This window comes from Hemitrygon akajei, chromosome 6, assembly GCF_048418815.1.
Source record: "Hemitrygon akajei chromosome 6, sHemAka1.3, whole genome shotgun sequence".
Classification (NCBI taxonomy): Eukaryota; Metazoa; Chordata; class Chondrichthyes; order Myliobatiformes; family Dasyatidae; genus Hemitrygon; species Hemitrygon akajei.
In genome coordinates, this window is record NC_133129.1 from 161,549,949 (window position 1) to 161,565,908 (window position 15,960).

The following is a 15,960-nucleotide window of genomic DNA, read 5'->3' on the forward strand; positions in this document are numbered from 1 at the left end:
GTTGTGTTCCACCAGCATTTTGTGTGTGTTGTTTGAATTTCCAGCATCTGCAGAGTTCTCGAGTAGTAGTAGTAGATGGTTGCCTCTCTGAGTGGAGACCTGTGATTAATGGAGTACTGCAGGGATCATTACTGGGTCTGTTGTTATTTGTCATCTACGTCAATGATCTGGTTAACTGGATCAGCAAATTTGCAGATGATGCCAAGATTTGGGTTGTAGCAGACAGCAAGGGAGGCTATCAAAGATTGCAGTGGGATCTGGAACAGCTGAAAAAAATGGGCTGAAAAATGGCAGATGGCATTTAATTTAATGCAGACAAGTGCGAGGTGTTGCACTTTGGGAGGACCAACCATGTTAGGGCACTGAGGAGTGCTGTAGAACAAAAGGATCTGACAAGGCAGGACTATAATTCATTGGAAGTGTTGTCACAGCTGGATAGGATCATAAAGAAAGTTTTTAGCACGTCGGCTTTCATTGATCAAAATATTGAGCACAGGAGTTGGGATATTATGTTGGTTGTATAAGATGTTGTTGAGGCCTAATTTGAACTATATGCAGTTTTGGTCACCTACCTACAGGAAAGATATAAATAAGTTTGAAATTATGTAGAAAAAATTTATAAGGATGTTGCCGGGTCTGGAGGACCTGAGATGTAAGGAAAGATTGATTAGATGAGAACGTAGAGGATTGGGGAGTGCTTTCATAGAGGTATACAAAATTATGAGGGGTATAGATAGGGTAAATGCAAGCAGACTTTTTTTACTGAAGTTGGATGAGATTACAACCAGAGGTGATGGGTTAAGTGTGAAAGGTGAAATGTTTAAAAGGAAATGAGAGAGAACTACTTTATTCAGAAGGTGGTGAATGTGTGGAACTACTGTAGATGCCAGTACGAGAGGTGGGTGAGATGCTATTTAATCTGCTTCTGGCATTTTGTCCTGTGTCTATAAATTGAAATCTAAATGATCTCCAACAATGTATCTGTGATTAAAGATGATGGTGAATTAAGTGAGGACAAAATCATTTTGACAAAATTAGCATAATTACTTATCCAAATGTATTTTAACCACAAGGCTCCTTTTAATACAAATAAAACTCTAGGTATGCTAGAAATTCAAATAAAGTGCTACAGGTGCTCTGCAGATTTTGTTAAGAGAGGAACTGAGCCATTGATATGGTTTTTTAACATTGTCTTTCTCTCTAAGGGTGCTGCCTAATATACATACACATTTTTAAAAAGGCCTTTGCAAAATATCTTGTTGTCTGATATTATAAACATGCTAGCATGTTTCTGCAATCGTGAAATCAGGAGAATTACAATTTTGCAGGTCATCAGAAGGAAATTTGCTTTAAATATGTGATGGAGTGAGTGTTGAGAATATGAACAAGGGGGGGAAAGCAACAGATAAAATTTGAAGAGCACTGATGCAGTTGTTGTGATCTATTATAACCTGGAAGGCATTGCTGATATAACATGACTAGAGATAGCAGTTCATAAGTTTCCTTTAACCAAGCTATCATTAATATTTTGTTGCATCTGCCTCAAATGAATAAGCATTTTCATTTGCTTGATATAAAATAGTGAGTGAGATTGGTGAAGCCCTGCACTCAGCTTGTAGCCAGAAGCACTCACTGAGGGGAGTTCCAGGAATCTGAAAATGATTTGTTCTTCAGCTGGTGCTTGTTCCCAATGGAACTGGCAGATCACTCATAAAATTACTTGAATAATGAAAATGCCATAGTACTTGGGGAAAATATGAAGCTGCATTATTGTGAGTAAGCAAAATGAGGATTGAATTTCTTTCTCCTCATCTAACTTGCCTTTTGCGAAACGTGATCTTAACTTGTTTTAAAGTTATGGCTGGTTTTCTATATTGGGGAAATATTTTTGAAACAAAAATTAAAAATCACTCTAGCATACGTGGTATTACAGCTAGTTGCTGGTAGCCACTAGTGCCGTACTCTATACTTAAATAAACACCAACAATAATGCTAAGTTTTAATGCAAGTTGAAAACTTTGGGTTGTCAGTGTTCTCTTTAATCTTTAATTCTACTGCTCTTTTGCTTTACGTCTTTTGATGAAATATTTAAAGTTTTTGATTCAGAGCTCAATGCAGGTAGTTTAATTTTTTCCCCACAGATTTACATTTCCATTGCAGCAATTTACATTATGTATATTTTTTGATTACTATGGTCTGTCTTTAATAAAATGACAGTATTCAATCTTTGCAATTAATTTTCATTGCACCTCTCACAGAAGTCAGTAGGAAACAAATTAAGAACTTCTTGATTTTTGCAGTTTTTTGTAGTGTGCAAGAGGTATGTATGTTGAAAGTATGTAAGAAAGTATGTTGTTATGGGGTGACACAGCTGATAGTTTCTGCTTCAACTCTGTGTTCATTCCTGACCTCCGGTACTGTCTGTGTGGCATTTGCATGTTTTCCCATGGTTCATTTTAACTATATTCATTTCAGGACACTTAAGTCCTTTAGTCATTGCATATTCATGAAGTAAATTCAAATACTTTCTACATGGCACATCACCTCTACACAGCTAGTTTATTTAAGCCCTATGCTGAGGAGTTTCAAGCTAAAGTTTTTAGTTCACAGCACAATGCAGATGATTTAAATTTTTTCATAGGTTTAGATTTCCATTGCAGCAATTTACATTTATATAATTATCTTTGATTATTGTGGTCGGTCTTTAATAACATGATAGGCCTTATCCAATCCTTGTACCTTATTCAGCATAGCTGGTGATCTAATAGGACGCCACGGTAGCATAGCCATTAGTGTGGAGCTGTTGCAGCTCAGGGTGTCAGAGTTCGGAGTTCAGTTCCTATGCCATCTGTGAGAAGCTTGTACATTCTCTCCGTGACGACGTGTGTTTCTTCCGGGTGCTCTGGTTTCCTCCCTCAGTTCAAAGACATACTAATTAGTAGGTTAATTGGTCATTGTAAGCTGTCTGTGATTAGGATAGTGTATAAGTGGGTTGCTGAACAACACAATTCATTGGGCCAGAAGGGTTTGTTCCGTGCCGTCTCTCTAAATAAAATAAATAATCATATAAAGTAATAGGTACTTTAGAGCTGTAAGCAATTTAGGAATCATTTAAGATAGCCATGCAGATTTTTGCCCCTACTCAATGAACTGAATTATGTCTTGGAATGCAAAAGGTAATTTTCACTAGTAGGCTAGTGGGTGTGAATTGGCTGTTTTGACCACTTACACTAAATGCCATTGTTTCTGCAGAGTACCCCTTACTAGTGTCTGAACCTTGGTTTAAAATTGCAGACAGACAACAAAATAAAATTCAGAACGTGGTTGCATAATGAATAGATTCCATTTTTACACTCCATTAGTCAATTTTGTCTGAAAGGCAGAAAAAGCCCAAAAATCAAGAGATTATGGTAAAAATGTCTCCATAGTATTTAAATGAATGACATCAAAAACACAAGTTTTTAAAAAAATCTGTAAAAGTGGGGAGCAGAGGGCTAGTTCTGCAGTTTTTGGGAATGAATATATGTACTTATTCAGGCTTTTTAATTTAATTTAATTGAATCTCATTTGTATGTACAGTGCTTGTAACCCAGTGGATTGTCTGCATGGCTCCTTCCATTATTGCTGGGTTTTTTTGCGAAGGCTTTGTAATATAGGCAGAAAATGCCTCCTAAGTGATCAGACAATCTGGGGGTTAAAAACTAGTTCTGGAACAAACCTACTTGATCTGTTGTGGTATTTTCATATGCATAGTTTGAGTGTATTGGGGCAATGTGTTCCATGTTTAGGTAAAGTTACTGCACCTGATTGAGATGATTTTTATTTATTTTTATAAAGGAACTGCTTATCTGATCATGAATTTAAAGTGTGACTATCAAAAGACTTCTGAATAGCTTGTATATGAGTGTTTAAAATCTGTAGAAAAAATAGCTCTTACACAGTGGTAATTTTCTTTAAAGTTCTAAATTATTTTAGGAAGTAACATATTTATGCAGATATGCTTATTAGATGTTCATATTTGTGGGATAAGCATCTTGATATTTCTTTTCCTACAGATGACTGCGATGGTGTTGCCTGCCATGGTACAGCGGTGAGTCATTGAAATCATTATTATTTATAAGGGAGATTCTTTCAAGAATTCATTTAATAACTAATGAGCTTTGTCTTTCTGCTTAAATGATTAACAATATATGTATCGTAGCAGAAAATGATTAATGAACTGTAAGAAATATCTCCTTTTCAGTTTTACAGCTATTGCTTTAAGTGAACAATCTGAGTCATTAGTAACGCAGCAATAGTTTTTTCAGTAGATGCTGACAGTTAAAACCTATTGGTCTTGTGTTTCCCTGGGATAACCCCACCAGCCAAAAGCATAAGTGAAAAGTGACTCATAATCCATTGGCTATTTAAAGCAGAATTGGCCATCCCTGTAGTGAGAGATTAGAAAAGCCGTAGAACTCTAGAGAATCCACAGCCAAGAACATCCTCAGGTGTGTTGATTATTAACAAAACACATTTCACTGCATGTTTTGATGTACATGTGATAAATCTGGATCTGCAATGGTTGTATGTAAATCTATAACTGAAAATTTTCAATTCATCAGTTGCAGTTACCTCTCAATGGTAAATGGTAATTGGTGGTATAGGCTTAAATATTTTTCAATAGGTATCATTTTGCATCCTGTTTTATGGATGTGTAATTTTCCATATTTTTACAGCAGTTCTTCCTGTAATATAATTCATGTCTCTTGCATTCATTAGCCTGAGGCAGTAAGTTGTATCAAACAGAATGTACAATACATAATTGTTACCTCTCTCTAGTAAGATGGTGCCAGTGAACCATGGCGTTGTTCTGTGGGCTACGTACAATACTTCTAAATATACCTCTTAAAATATTCACTGCAATCGGGAGCATGTAATTTCCCTTTAAGCAACATAGTTTTAAATCGACTTAATGGTGTACAGATTTCATGATGTTATAAAGTTAACACACAACTAAATGGGTACGGCACCTTTAGGCGGACGAAGCTTCAATACCATCGCCAGAAGCAAAGCGGGGGAGGGGGGAATGCTCCAAGCTAGGCTGAAACACAGGAATGAGACCCCTTTCTATGTGTAATGGAACTCCTAGCACATCATATACGGTGATCATACCCGAAAGTTTCTCGATTCACAGGATGGACCAAAGTGCTAGTTCAGAAAAGGTGGAGGTGGGTGATTCATGATAAACACTTGGTGATGTACTGATGTGGTGGTTTTGTTGAACTTGTGTTCTCCCAGTCTTGAATGCCTGACAGTCAGATGCTGTCCAGTTTATTTACCCAGAGAGTTCTCCTTGATAATCCTGACAGAAGTTTACATGCCACCACCAATCAACTATAATCAAGTCCTTGCGATTCTGAATGATACTGTCTCCAAACAAGCAGTCCATCCTAACACATTTCAAATCATAGTCAGATACTTCAGCTAGGCTTGTTTGAAGGTAACCCTGCATATAATCTGTAGCACCAGAGAGCCCAACACACTAGACCACTGTTACTAAGATGAGGAATGCCAACAGTTTCATGCAGAAAAATCAGGCATACAGGCAGACCTGAAAGACCATAGCTCCAGAGATTAGGACAATAATGAGGTGGTCGCAGAAGACAGGAACAGCTACAGGACTGCTTTGAGTCAGTGGACTGCGCCATGTCCATGAACACATCTGTGGATCTGAATGAATACACCATGGTTGTCACGGACTTTATTTAAACAGTTATAGATGAGTGTGTACCCATAAAATCATCCAGAGATTTCCCCAACCAGAAGGCCTGGATGAACCATGAGATCTGCAATTTGCTGAAGGCCAGATTAGAGGTATTCAAACCCGGTGACCAAGCAAGTTACCAGAGGCCAAGGTACGTTCTCAAGAAAGCCATTTCATGGGCGAAGGGCCAAATTGTGATTAAACTTGAATCAACAACAGATGCCTGACAGTTGTAGCAGGACATGAATGCTATCACAATTTTTAAAGATATAAGACTGTGACATAGCAGCAGAATAAGGCCATTTGGCCCATCAAGTCTGCTCTGCCATTTCATTATGGCTGTTCTATTTACCACTCAATCCCATTCTCCTGCCTTCTCCCCATAACCTTTCACACTCCAACCAATCAAGAACCTATCAACTTACTTTCCTAATCTGTCTTAAATCCTTTTGCAGCCTGTTTCCACAACACTACCTACCCCTCCACCTATCTTCATATTGTCCACAAACTTGGCCACAAAGCCATCAATTCAGTCATCCAAATTGTTGGCATACAATGTAAAAAAAAAAAGCTGTTCCAACACAATCCCCTGTTGGAACACCACTAGTTACTGGCAGCCAATCTGAAAGGGATTCCTTTATTCTCATTCCTTGCCTCCTGCCAATCAGCCAATGCTCTATCCATGCAAGTATTTTTCCTGTAATACCCTGGGTTCTTGCCTTGTTTAGCAAAGACTTACTAAAAATTCAAGTACACACCATCCACTGATTATCCTCGTCTACTCTGCATGTTATTACCTCAAAGAATTACAACAGATTTGTCAGGCAAGATTTCCCATTAAGAAAATGTTGCTGATTTTGGTTTATTATCATATGCCTTCAAGTACCCCAAAACCTCATCCTTAATAATGGAATCCAACATCTTCCCAACTGCTGAGGTCAGGCTAACTGGCTTATAATTTGCTTTCTTCTGCCTCCCTCCCTTCTTGATGAGTAGTGTGACATTTGCAATTTTCTTGTTCTCCTGAATGATGCCCAAATCTATTGAAAGGTCATTACTAATGCCTGCACAATCTCTTCAGGTACCTTTTTGAGTTAAATCAAGCAACTTAGGTGACAACAGTGCTTCACTTCTAAATAAGTTCAGTACAGAGTTATGCTGCCTGTGAACATTTTAAAAAAAAAAAAGGAACCATTGCAAACTCCCTTAGCCTCCCGATGATCCTGTGATTTCAGTCTCTGAGGCCGACATGTCATCAGCCTTCAGGAGGGTGTAGGTGGGGTAGCTGGCCAGATACAAATGACCTGCGCTGATCAACTGGCTGGAGTGTTCACAGAGATCTTTAACCTCTCACTTCGGCAGTCTGAGGTACTCACTTGCTTCAAGAAGACTTCACTTCTACTGGTACCTAAGAGAAGTGTGCTAAGCTGCCTCAATGACTGTTGCTCAGTAGCACTTGCAAAGAAAATATGGGGAGTTAAATGGGGAAGTTGAAATGCAGGAACTTCAGGTTAGTTACCTCTGGATTGCTGCCTGTGCCATGCACCATCGAGGGTAATTAATAGGATGATTTGGCAGATGAATATGTGGCTGAGGAATTGATGCAGGGGCGGATTTCTCGGTCTTCTTGGGAAGGTATGGCCTGTACAAAAAGGACAGGTTACTCCTGAACCCAAGGGGGTCCAATATCCTTGCGGGCAGGTTTTCTAGAGCTGTTGGGGGAGGGTTTAAATTAATTTGACAGGAAGATGGGAAAGGAAACAAAGGGGTTGAGGATGGGGCAATTGGTGTACAAGTAGCTGTAGTGTGTAGAGAGACTGAGGAAGGTTGGGCAGATAATAGGGCAAAATTGCAGTCATTCGGAGGAGTTGCAGTGCAACAAGGGGGAAAAAATTAAAAAAGCATGATGAATACAGCTCTGAAAGTGTTACATTTGAATGCACACAACATGGAATAAGGTAGATAGTTTTGCAGTGCACTTAGTGATTGACAGGTACTATATAACGTTCTGGACATCAGAGTCATGACTGAATGATCATAGTTGGGACCTTACCATCCAAAGATACATATTGTATTGAAAGGACAAGCAGGTAAGGGGAATGGGTAGGATGACACTGTTGATAGAAATTAGATCAAATCTTTAGAATGAGGTGACATTGGATTGGAAGATGTAGATTCCTTGTTGTTAGAGTTGAGGAACTGCAAGGGTAAAATGACCCTGATGAGACAAATCCTAGATGTGGGATACAAATTACAATGGGAGATAGAAAAGGCATGTAAAACGGGCAATGTTATGATAGTCGTAGATGATTTCAATATTCAGGTAGATTGAGAAAATCATCTTGGTGCTGGAATCTCAAAAGATGGCATTTATAGAATGCCTGTGAGATGGCTTTTTAGAACAGCTTGGAGTTGAGCCCAGTAGGGGAAAGGCAATCCTGAATTGGGTTTTGTGTAATGAACCAGATTTGATTAGGGAACTGAAGGTAAACAAACCCTTAGGAGAAAGTGATCACATGATAGAGTTCACGCTGCAGTTTGAGAGGGAGTAGATGGTCAGATGTATTAGTATAGTGGTTGACTAAAGGGAATTATGGAGGCATGAGAGAAGAGCTGGCCAAAGCTAAATGGAAGGGAACACTTGCATTGATGATGGCAGAACAGCAGTGACTGGAGTTTTTGTGGGCAGTTCAAAAGGTGCAGGATAGATACATCCCCAAGATAAAGTATTCTAAAGAGAGCATGAGGCAACCATAGCTGACAAGAAAAGTCAGGACAGCATAAAAGGAAAAGAGGACATATAATATCACAAAAATTCGTGGGAAGATAAAGGATTGGGAACCTTTTAAAAACCACAGAAGGGAATGAGAAAAAAAAAGCCATGTTAGAGCTAATAGGACTTGATGTTTCAATCCCTATGGTAAGTCGGCACTCACAATGTTGGCAGTGGGCTTGGAGTGGTGACAAGGAGGGTAGGTACCTCATCGGGTCATCAGGTGGGCACCCTCCTTCTTTGACGTTGATAAGCCTACAACGTCTTCAGAGGGCTCAATGGTGCTACCTGGCGTCCCAGATACACCCCCCTCAGTTCCACACCCTCCTGTCTTCATGTAGCCCAGTTGTTGTCTTGCCTTTAAATCCAGATCCAATTACTGCTTTCTTCTGCTACATTTGACAAATACTTGATTGCTTGTTGGAGTGAATAACCCCTCACCCCCATCTTCTTCAATAGACTGGTCGTAAATGCATCAGTCTGAACAATACTAATGATATACTCAGTATTCTGATAGCTTATCAGATGCTAAATTGGATAACTAAATAACATGCACGTGTCATTGTTTAACAAGTATCAACAGCAATTAATCATTTTACAGGTATTAAAAATAGACTGTTCCAATATTGCTTGCAAGTTTAGAAGCCATTTCTTTTATTTTCTGGGAATAATCCACCAATATTAACAATGAAGAGCCCACTTTGGGGCGACTCCTGAAGGCTCAATGGTGCTACCGTTCAGAAGATTGAGGGGGGATCTTATTGAAACATATAAAATTCTAAAGGGATTGGACAGGCTAGATGCAGGAAGATTGTTTCCGATGTTGGAGAAGTCCAGAACGAGGGGTCACAGTTTAAGGATAAAGGGGAAGCCTTTTAGGACCGAGATGAGGAAAAACTTCTTCACACACACAGAGAGTGGTGAATCTGTGGAATTCTCTGCCACAGGAAACAGTTGAGGCCGGTTCATTGGCTATATTTAAGAGGAAGTTGGATATGGCCCTTGTGGCTAAAGGGATCGGGGGGTATGGAGAGAAAGCAGCTACAGGGTTCTGAGTTGGATCATCAGCCATGATCATACTGAATGGCGGTGCAGGCTTGAAGGGCCGAATGGCCTACTCCTGCACCTATTTTCTATGTTTTTTCCTGGCGTCCCAGATACACCCCCTTAGTTCCATACCCTCCTGTCTTCATCTTGCAGCCCAGTTGTTGTCTTTACTTTTAATCCAGATCCAATCACGGCTTTCTTCTGCTGCATTTGACAAAGGATTGATTGCCTGTTGGAGTGAGTAACCCCTCACCTCCATCTTCTTCAATAGATTGGTCATAGATTTAGCCACGAATCCCCTGCATCCCACTTCTACAAGGAAAATCTTGGTCTTCCAGCCATTCTGGGAAGCTTCAATTGCCAGTTCAGAGTACTTGGTGTTTTTCCTCTCATAAGCTTCTTCAACACCATCTTCCCATGGTACTGTCAATTCCACAATGTATGCCAGCTTGGCTGTTGTGGACCACAGGACCATGTCTGGCTGGAGTGTTGTAGCTGCATTGTCTGGGGGGAAACACAAGCTTTTTTTCCAAGTCCACATCCGTTTTCCAGTCCCAAGCAACCTGCAGTATGTTTACCTCTTCTGATGTTAAATGGTGCTCTGGAGTTTGGCCTGCTGGTACAAATCTTGTGATGTGAACTTTTCTTGTCGATGTTTGTGGGAGAGCACTTGTGGTAATTCACCTCTGTTCCAAGATTGATGCCAACTGACTGAGAACTTGGTTATGCTGCCGTGTACAGCCCCTGGTTGAGGCTTGTGGTGCATCCTGTTAAAATATGTCTTCGTGATCCAGGTGCTTGATAAAGAGAGTAAGCGAGGTCTTTTCCCCACCACTGGTTCAGGTTCTGGGGTGTGGGTAGGTGGTCAGAATTGGCTCTGATGACAAAACTTAGCCGAGATCCCTCCATCTCCCAGACATCACGCCAGCTGAGTTTCCTCTTTTCCAGGCTCTCCCAATTAGTTCATTGGCCCTGCTTGGCCATTGAGAAGGCCCTGGCGTGTCGCTCTGCCTCCTCCTGTCTTCTCACCTCTTCCACCATGAGCTGTCTCTTCGGGGCTGATGTTGCCTTGTGCCTTTGAGGAGTCTTTGGGACGAGCCTGAGCCCGGCTCTCCCAAGTTGGACTTGACCAACCACATCCCTGAAGCGAAGAGCAGACTTAGCACGGCTTCAGATGGGTTTCACTTCCTGCCCATTGTCACACGGGGGGCCGCTGTTCAAATAACAGTATCTTCAGATTCAGTGAGGGTCATGACCAACCTTGCTTTGGTGCATTTGAATTCTTCCACAAGACTTGCAGTTGGTAATTCTAATTTGACGTTCCCGTACAGTCCAACAGGACTTGAGCATCATAGAAGTCCAAGCTACTGTTTCACGTGTGTTGATCACTCTTTCGAGCTTTTCCACCTTGCTGATGGGGATTTCATACACTGTTAAAGGCCACGTGAGTCTTGGGAGTATGCTGAACTGGAAGCACCACAGCTTGAGTTTTCCTGGCAGCACGGTCTTGTTGATGCGAGCTAGGTACATATAGTTGTTTAAACTGCTCGATGTCCTTGAGCTTAGCATCATAGCATCGGACCAAGCTCTTCACTGGCATTTCTGAAACAGTTGGGACAGGTGTTCTGTCTATATGAAATCTTTGATCTATGTCTTGGCCTTTGACAATGGAGCTGCTACTGCACTTGCTGGGCTTGATCTTCATCCTTGCCCATGTGATGTTTTGATGAAGCTTTTCTAGAAGTCTTATTGGTGCAGGGGACAGTTGTTATCAGTATTGTTATATCATCCATATAGGCTCGTATCGGTGGTAACCTTTGACCAAACTGTAGCCTCCCGCAACCCATTTTGAGGCTCTGATAATGAGCTCCATTGCCATAGTGAAGGCCAATAGGGAGATGGTGCACCCTGCCATGATGCCTACTTCCAGTGGTTGCCAAGCTGAGGTCAAAGCTGTTGTGAGACAAACTTGCATATCCTGGAAGTAGTGTTTTACCAGTAGGGAATGAGGAACTGATCCATAGGCGTTGGCCAGGTAGAGGAACAAGACATGCAAATCCTTTCCTCCTTTCTTAGCCATCTGGATTTGATGCCATATGACGCTGGTATGTTCAAGGCATCCCAAGAAGCCTGCTATACCAGCCTTTTGGATTGATGTATCACTGAAATGGTTTGTTTCAGATACTTTTTAAGTCTTTGCACCAACACACTGAAAAAGATTTTGCCTTCTATGTTCAGAAGGTTTATTTGACTAAAAATGTTCGATGGCGGACGAGTTCTTTTCTGTGGGGATCAGAACTCCCCCAACCTCTTCCCCCTCCGCTCTTCTCCAGGCTTTGGGGATCATTTGCTTTTCCCATGCAACCCTCATATTTCTCCAGAGAAATTTCAGAACCTCCGGGGCATTCTTGTAGACACAATACGTAACACCGTTAGGGCCTGGTGTTGATACTGATCTTGCCTTCTTCACTGCCTCTTTCACCTCACTCGGCTTTGGAGGGCTGATGTTAAATTGATGTTGTGAGGGTGAGATTGGTGGAATGTCAGCTGGGGCAAGTATTGGTTCATCTTTTAGCTCTTCAGTGTGGGTGGTTCTAAGATGTCTTTCAACCTCTTCTTTTCATGCTTTCAAGGATCCGCTTTTCTCTTTTGTGAAAATACCTTTCACATATTTAAATGGATCTTTGTAGAAGTCTGTTCTCGCTTTTTCCTTCTTTTTGCATTGTTTCCTTAAATTCTCTGCTCTGCACAGACTTCAAGAGCCTCTGTTTTAGGTCCTCTTGAAGGAGGTTGATGCCCTCCCTTTCCTCATCTGTTGCTTTTTTCCACGACTTCCTCAGGCCTCTTCTTTCTTTAACAAGTTGTTGGATTTACTGGAGATGACGGGATTTAGGGGGAGGAGGCATATCTTTCCTGCTGACTTTTCCCTTCACTTCAAATTTCTCCCTTCCATAAGCTGTAAATCAGGTCACCCATTTTCATCTTCTTTTCTGCTGATCCCTTGATGCCACTTAAGATCGGGCTCACATCTGCATTGATGGTTTCCCACTCCTTGCTGTTAGACTGTGGTCATTTCACCAACAGCTCATGCCCTTGCATGTTCTCCACTTTACGGTGTACCTGGCTTGTCTTGTGCCTGAAACTACTTCCACATCCCGTAGGGTGCTGATACTCTGCGGACTGTGGGTTGCTTCCTGCCGCTGAGTTTCATCCCACTGATTTGACCTTCCTCTTAACAGAATCTGGTCAATGGGGGGCCCTGGGTTGGGGATTTTCAAGCATTTCTTCCATCCTTGATGAATTTTAAGACCACGAGTTGATGTTACTTTAGTCCACCCACACCTACAGGTCTGAAGAACATGTCCAACTGCTGGTTTCTCAAGAGTATTGCTGCTTTCTTGATTCATTGTTGTGTCCATGCCAAAATTCGTTACCAGGAGGTCAGTCAGAGGGTCTTCTTGTGCCCCCGCTCTCGCAGACTCTGGGGGTATACTTCTCTTTAAACTTTCCGTAGCCAAGTGAGGGTGGCTCTTGTGCCCTGACAAGGTGACAGAGCCTGCTGTTATGGGTAGCTACCCCATAACAGCCCCGTTGGGGTCTGTTTCCTCTTGTCAGCTGTCCCTCCAGCTGTCACATGGTTTTTCCCTTGTTGTCAGCTGCACTTTCACAGCAGTCACTGGTTTTTCCCAGAAGATCAGTAGAGCTAATAGGACTTGATGATTCAATCCCTATGATAAGTCAGCACTCTCAATGTTGGCAGTGGGCTTGGAATGGTGACAAGGAGGGTAAGAACTTCATCGGGATCATCAGATGGGCACCCTCCTTCTTTGTGATGTTTCGTTGATAAGCCCACAACATCTCTAGAGGGTTCAATAATGCTACCAGGTGTACCAGATACACCCCCCTCAGTTCCATACCCTCCTGTCCTCATCTTGCAGCCCAGTTGTTGTCTTTCCTTTTAATCCAAATCCAATTACTCCTTTCTTCTGCTGCTTTTGACAAAGACTTGATTGCTGTTGGAGTGAGTAACCCCTCACCCCATCTTCTTCAATAGACTGGTCGTAAATGCATCAGTCTAAACAATACTAATGATGCACTCACTATTCTGATAATTTATCAGTTGCTAAATTGGATAACTAAATAACATGCACGTGTCATTATTTAACAAGTATCAACAGCAATTAAACATTTTACATAGGAAAGAAGATGAAATAATGAAGGTAAGCTAGCCAATAATATAGAAGAAGATACCAAAAGTTTTTTGAAATATATAAATAGCAAAAGAGGGACGAGTGTGGATATCATACTACTGGAGAATGATGCTGGAAAGGTTGTAATTGTAGGCAAATAAATGGCAGATGAGCTCAAGTATTTTGTGTTAGTTTTCACTGTGGAAGACACTAGTTGTATGCCAGAAATTCAGGAGTCTCTGGGAGAAGATGTGAGTGCAGTTGCTATCACGAAGGAGAAGGTGCTCGAGAAGCTGAAAGATCTAAAGGTAGATAAGTCACATGGACCAGATGGACTACACCCCAAGGTTCTGAAAGAGGTAGGAGAAGAGATTGTGGAGGCATTAGTAATGTTCTTTCAAGAATCACTAGATTCTGGAATGGTTCTGGAGGTCTGGAAAATTGCAAATGTCATTTCACATTCTAAGGGAGGCAGAAGACAGGAAATTATAGGTCAGTGAGCTTGACTTCAATATTTGGGTAGATGTTAGAGTCCATTATAAAGAATGAGGTTTTGGGGTACTTGGAGGCACGTGATAAAATAGACCAAAGTCAGCATGGATTCCTTGAGGGAAACTCTTGCCTAACAGATCTGTTTGAATTCTTTGAGGAAATAACAGGCCAGATAGACGTTGGTGGATGTAATTTACTTGGATTTCCTGAAGGCTTTCAACAGGGAACCACACAAGAGGCTGCTGAACAAGAGAAGAGCCTATGTATTACAGGAAAGGTATTAGCATGAATAGAAGATTGGTTGACTGGCAGGAGGAAAAGAGTGGGAATAAAAGAGGCCTTTTCCAGTTGACTGCAGGTGATTAGTGGTGTCCTGCAGAGATTGGTGTTGGGATGCATTTCACATCACATGTGAATGATTAGGATGATGCAATTGATGGCTTTCTGACCAAGTTTGCAGGCGACATGAAGATAGTTGGAGGGGCATATAGTGTTGAGGAGGTGGGATGTCTACAGAAGGACTTTGACAGATTGGGATAATGGGCAAAGAAGTAGCTGATGATATATAGTGAAGGTGATCCATTTTCGTGGAAGGAATAAAAGTGTAGATTATTCTAAATGGGGAGAAAATTTTTAAAAGACAGGTGCAAAGGAATTTGGTCCTTGTGCAGGATTCCTTCAATATTAATTTGTAGGTTGAGTCAGTGGCAAGGAAGGCAAATCATTGTTAGCATTCATTTTGTGAGAACTAGAATATAAGAGCAAGGTTGCAATGTTGAGGCTTCAAGAGACATTGGTCAGATTGCACTTGAATTATTGTGAATATTTTTGAGTTTCCCTTCTGAGAAAGTACATACCGGCTTTGGAGAGGATCCAGAGGAAGTTCACGAGAATGATTCCGGAATGAAGGGGTTAATAAATGAGGAGTATTTGATGGTTCAGGCCTATACTTGCTGGAGTTTAGATGGGGGGGGCGGAATCTTAGTGAAACTTATCTGTCACGAATCCTGTGACAAGTTGAAAAGGACCAGCAGAAATGGAACACACCTGGAGTGGTTTACTATAAATTAAGACTATATTTATTACTACTACAAATTAATATTAAAACCCTTGAAGAGGGTTATTCTCCAAGGGAAACAAAACCAAAACCTTATCTCCAACCTCATAGCTTCGCTCCCTTGCCTGACTGTCATACCAGCACTTCATATCAGCCTGGGAGTTGTGGAGATTTTGTTTCGCAAGGTCACAAGCCCTGCTCAACCTGTCTCGAAACTCTAAGACATAATCCAATCCCCCAGTTCGCACTTCCTTCTGAGACCATTGCTCTCTCAGTAAGGTCAAGGGTCCTCGAGGCCTATAACTGAACACGAGCTCAAACGGACTGAACCCCAACAATTCCTGGATCGAATCTCTTATTGCAAATAGGAGTAAAGGTATACTCTCATCCCAATGTTTTTCGTTTTCCATACCACAAGTTTTAATCATGGTTTTGAGGGTAGAGTGAAACCTCTCTATCGCTCCCTGAGATTGGGGATGGTATGCCGTGGACAAAATTTGTTTCGCTCTCAGTTCCGTAACTATCTGTTGAAATACACCCGATGTAAAATTACTGCCCTGATCCGATTGTATCTCCTTAGGCAGACCCACTAACGTGAAGAACTTAATAAGTGCCTTCACCACTGTTTTAGCCTTTAGTTCCTGAGGGGTATTGC

At 41.3% G+C, this 15,960-nt stretch overlaps 1 protein-coding gene across 1 annotated transcript in view; it reads left to right on the plus strand.

Moving 5' to 3' along the window:
• LOC140729649 (very-long-chain 3-oxoacyl-CoA reductase-A-like) overlaps positions 1–15,960 on the plus strand; it is a 168,377-nt gene that overhangs the window by 123,570 nt on the left and 28,847 nt on the right. The window contains exon 7 of the mRNA XM_073049668.1: positions 4,056–4,090. Within this exon, the coding sequence (XP_072905769.1) occupies positions 4,056–4,090 (35 nt within the window). The remainder of the gene's footprint in view (positions 1–4,055; positions 4,091–15,960) is intronic.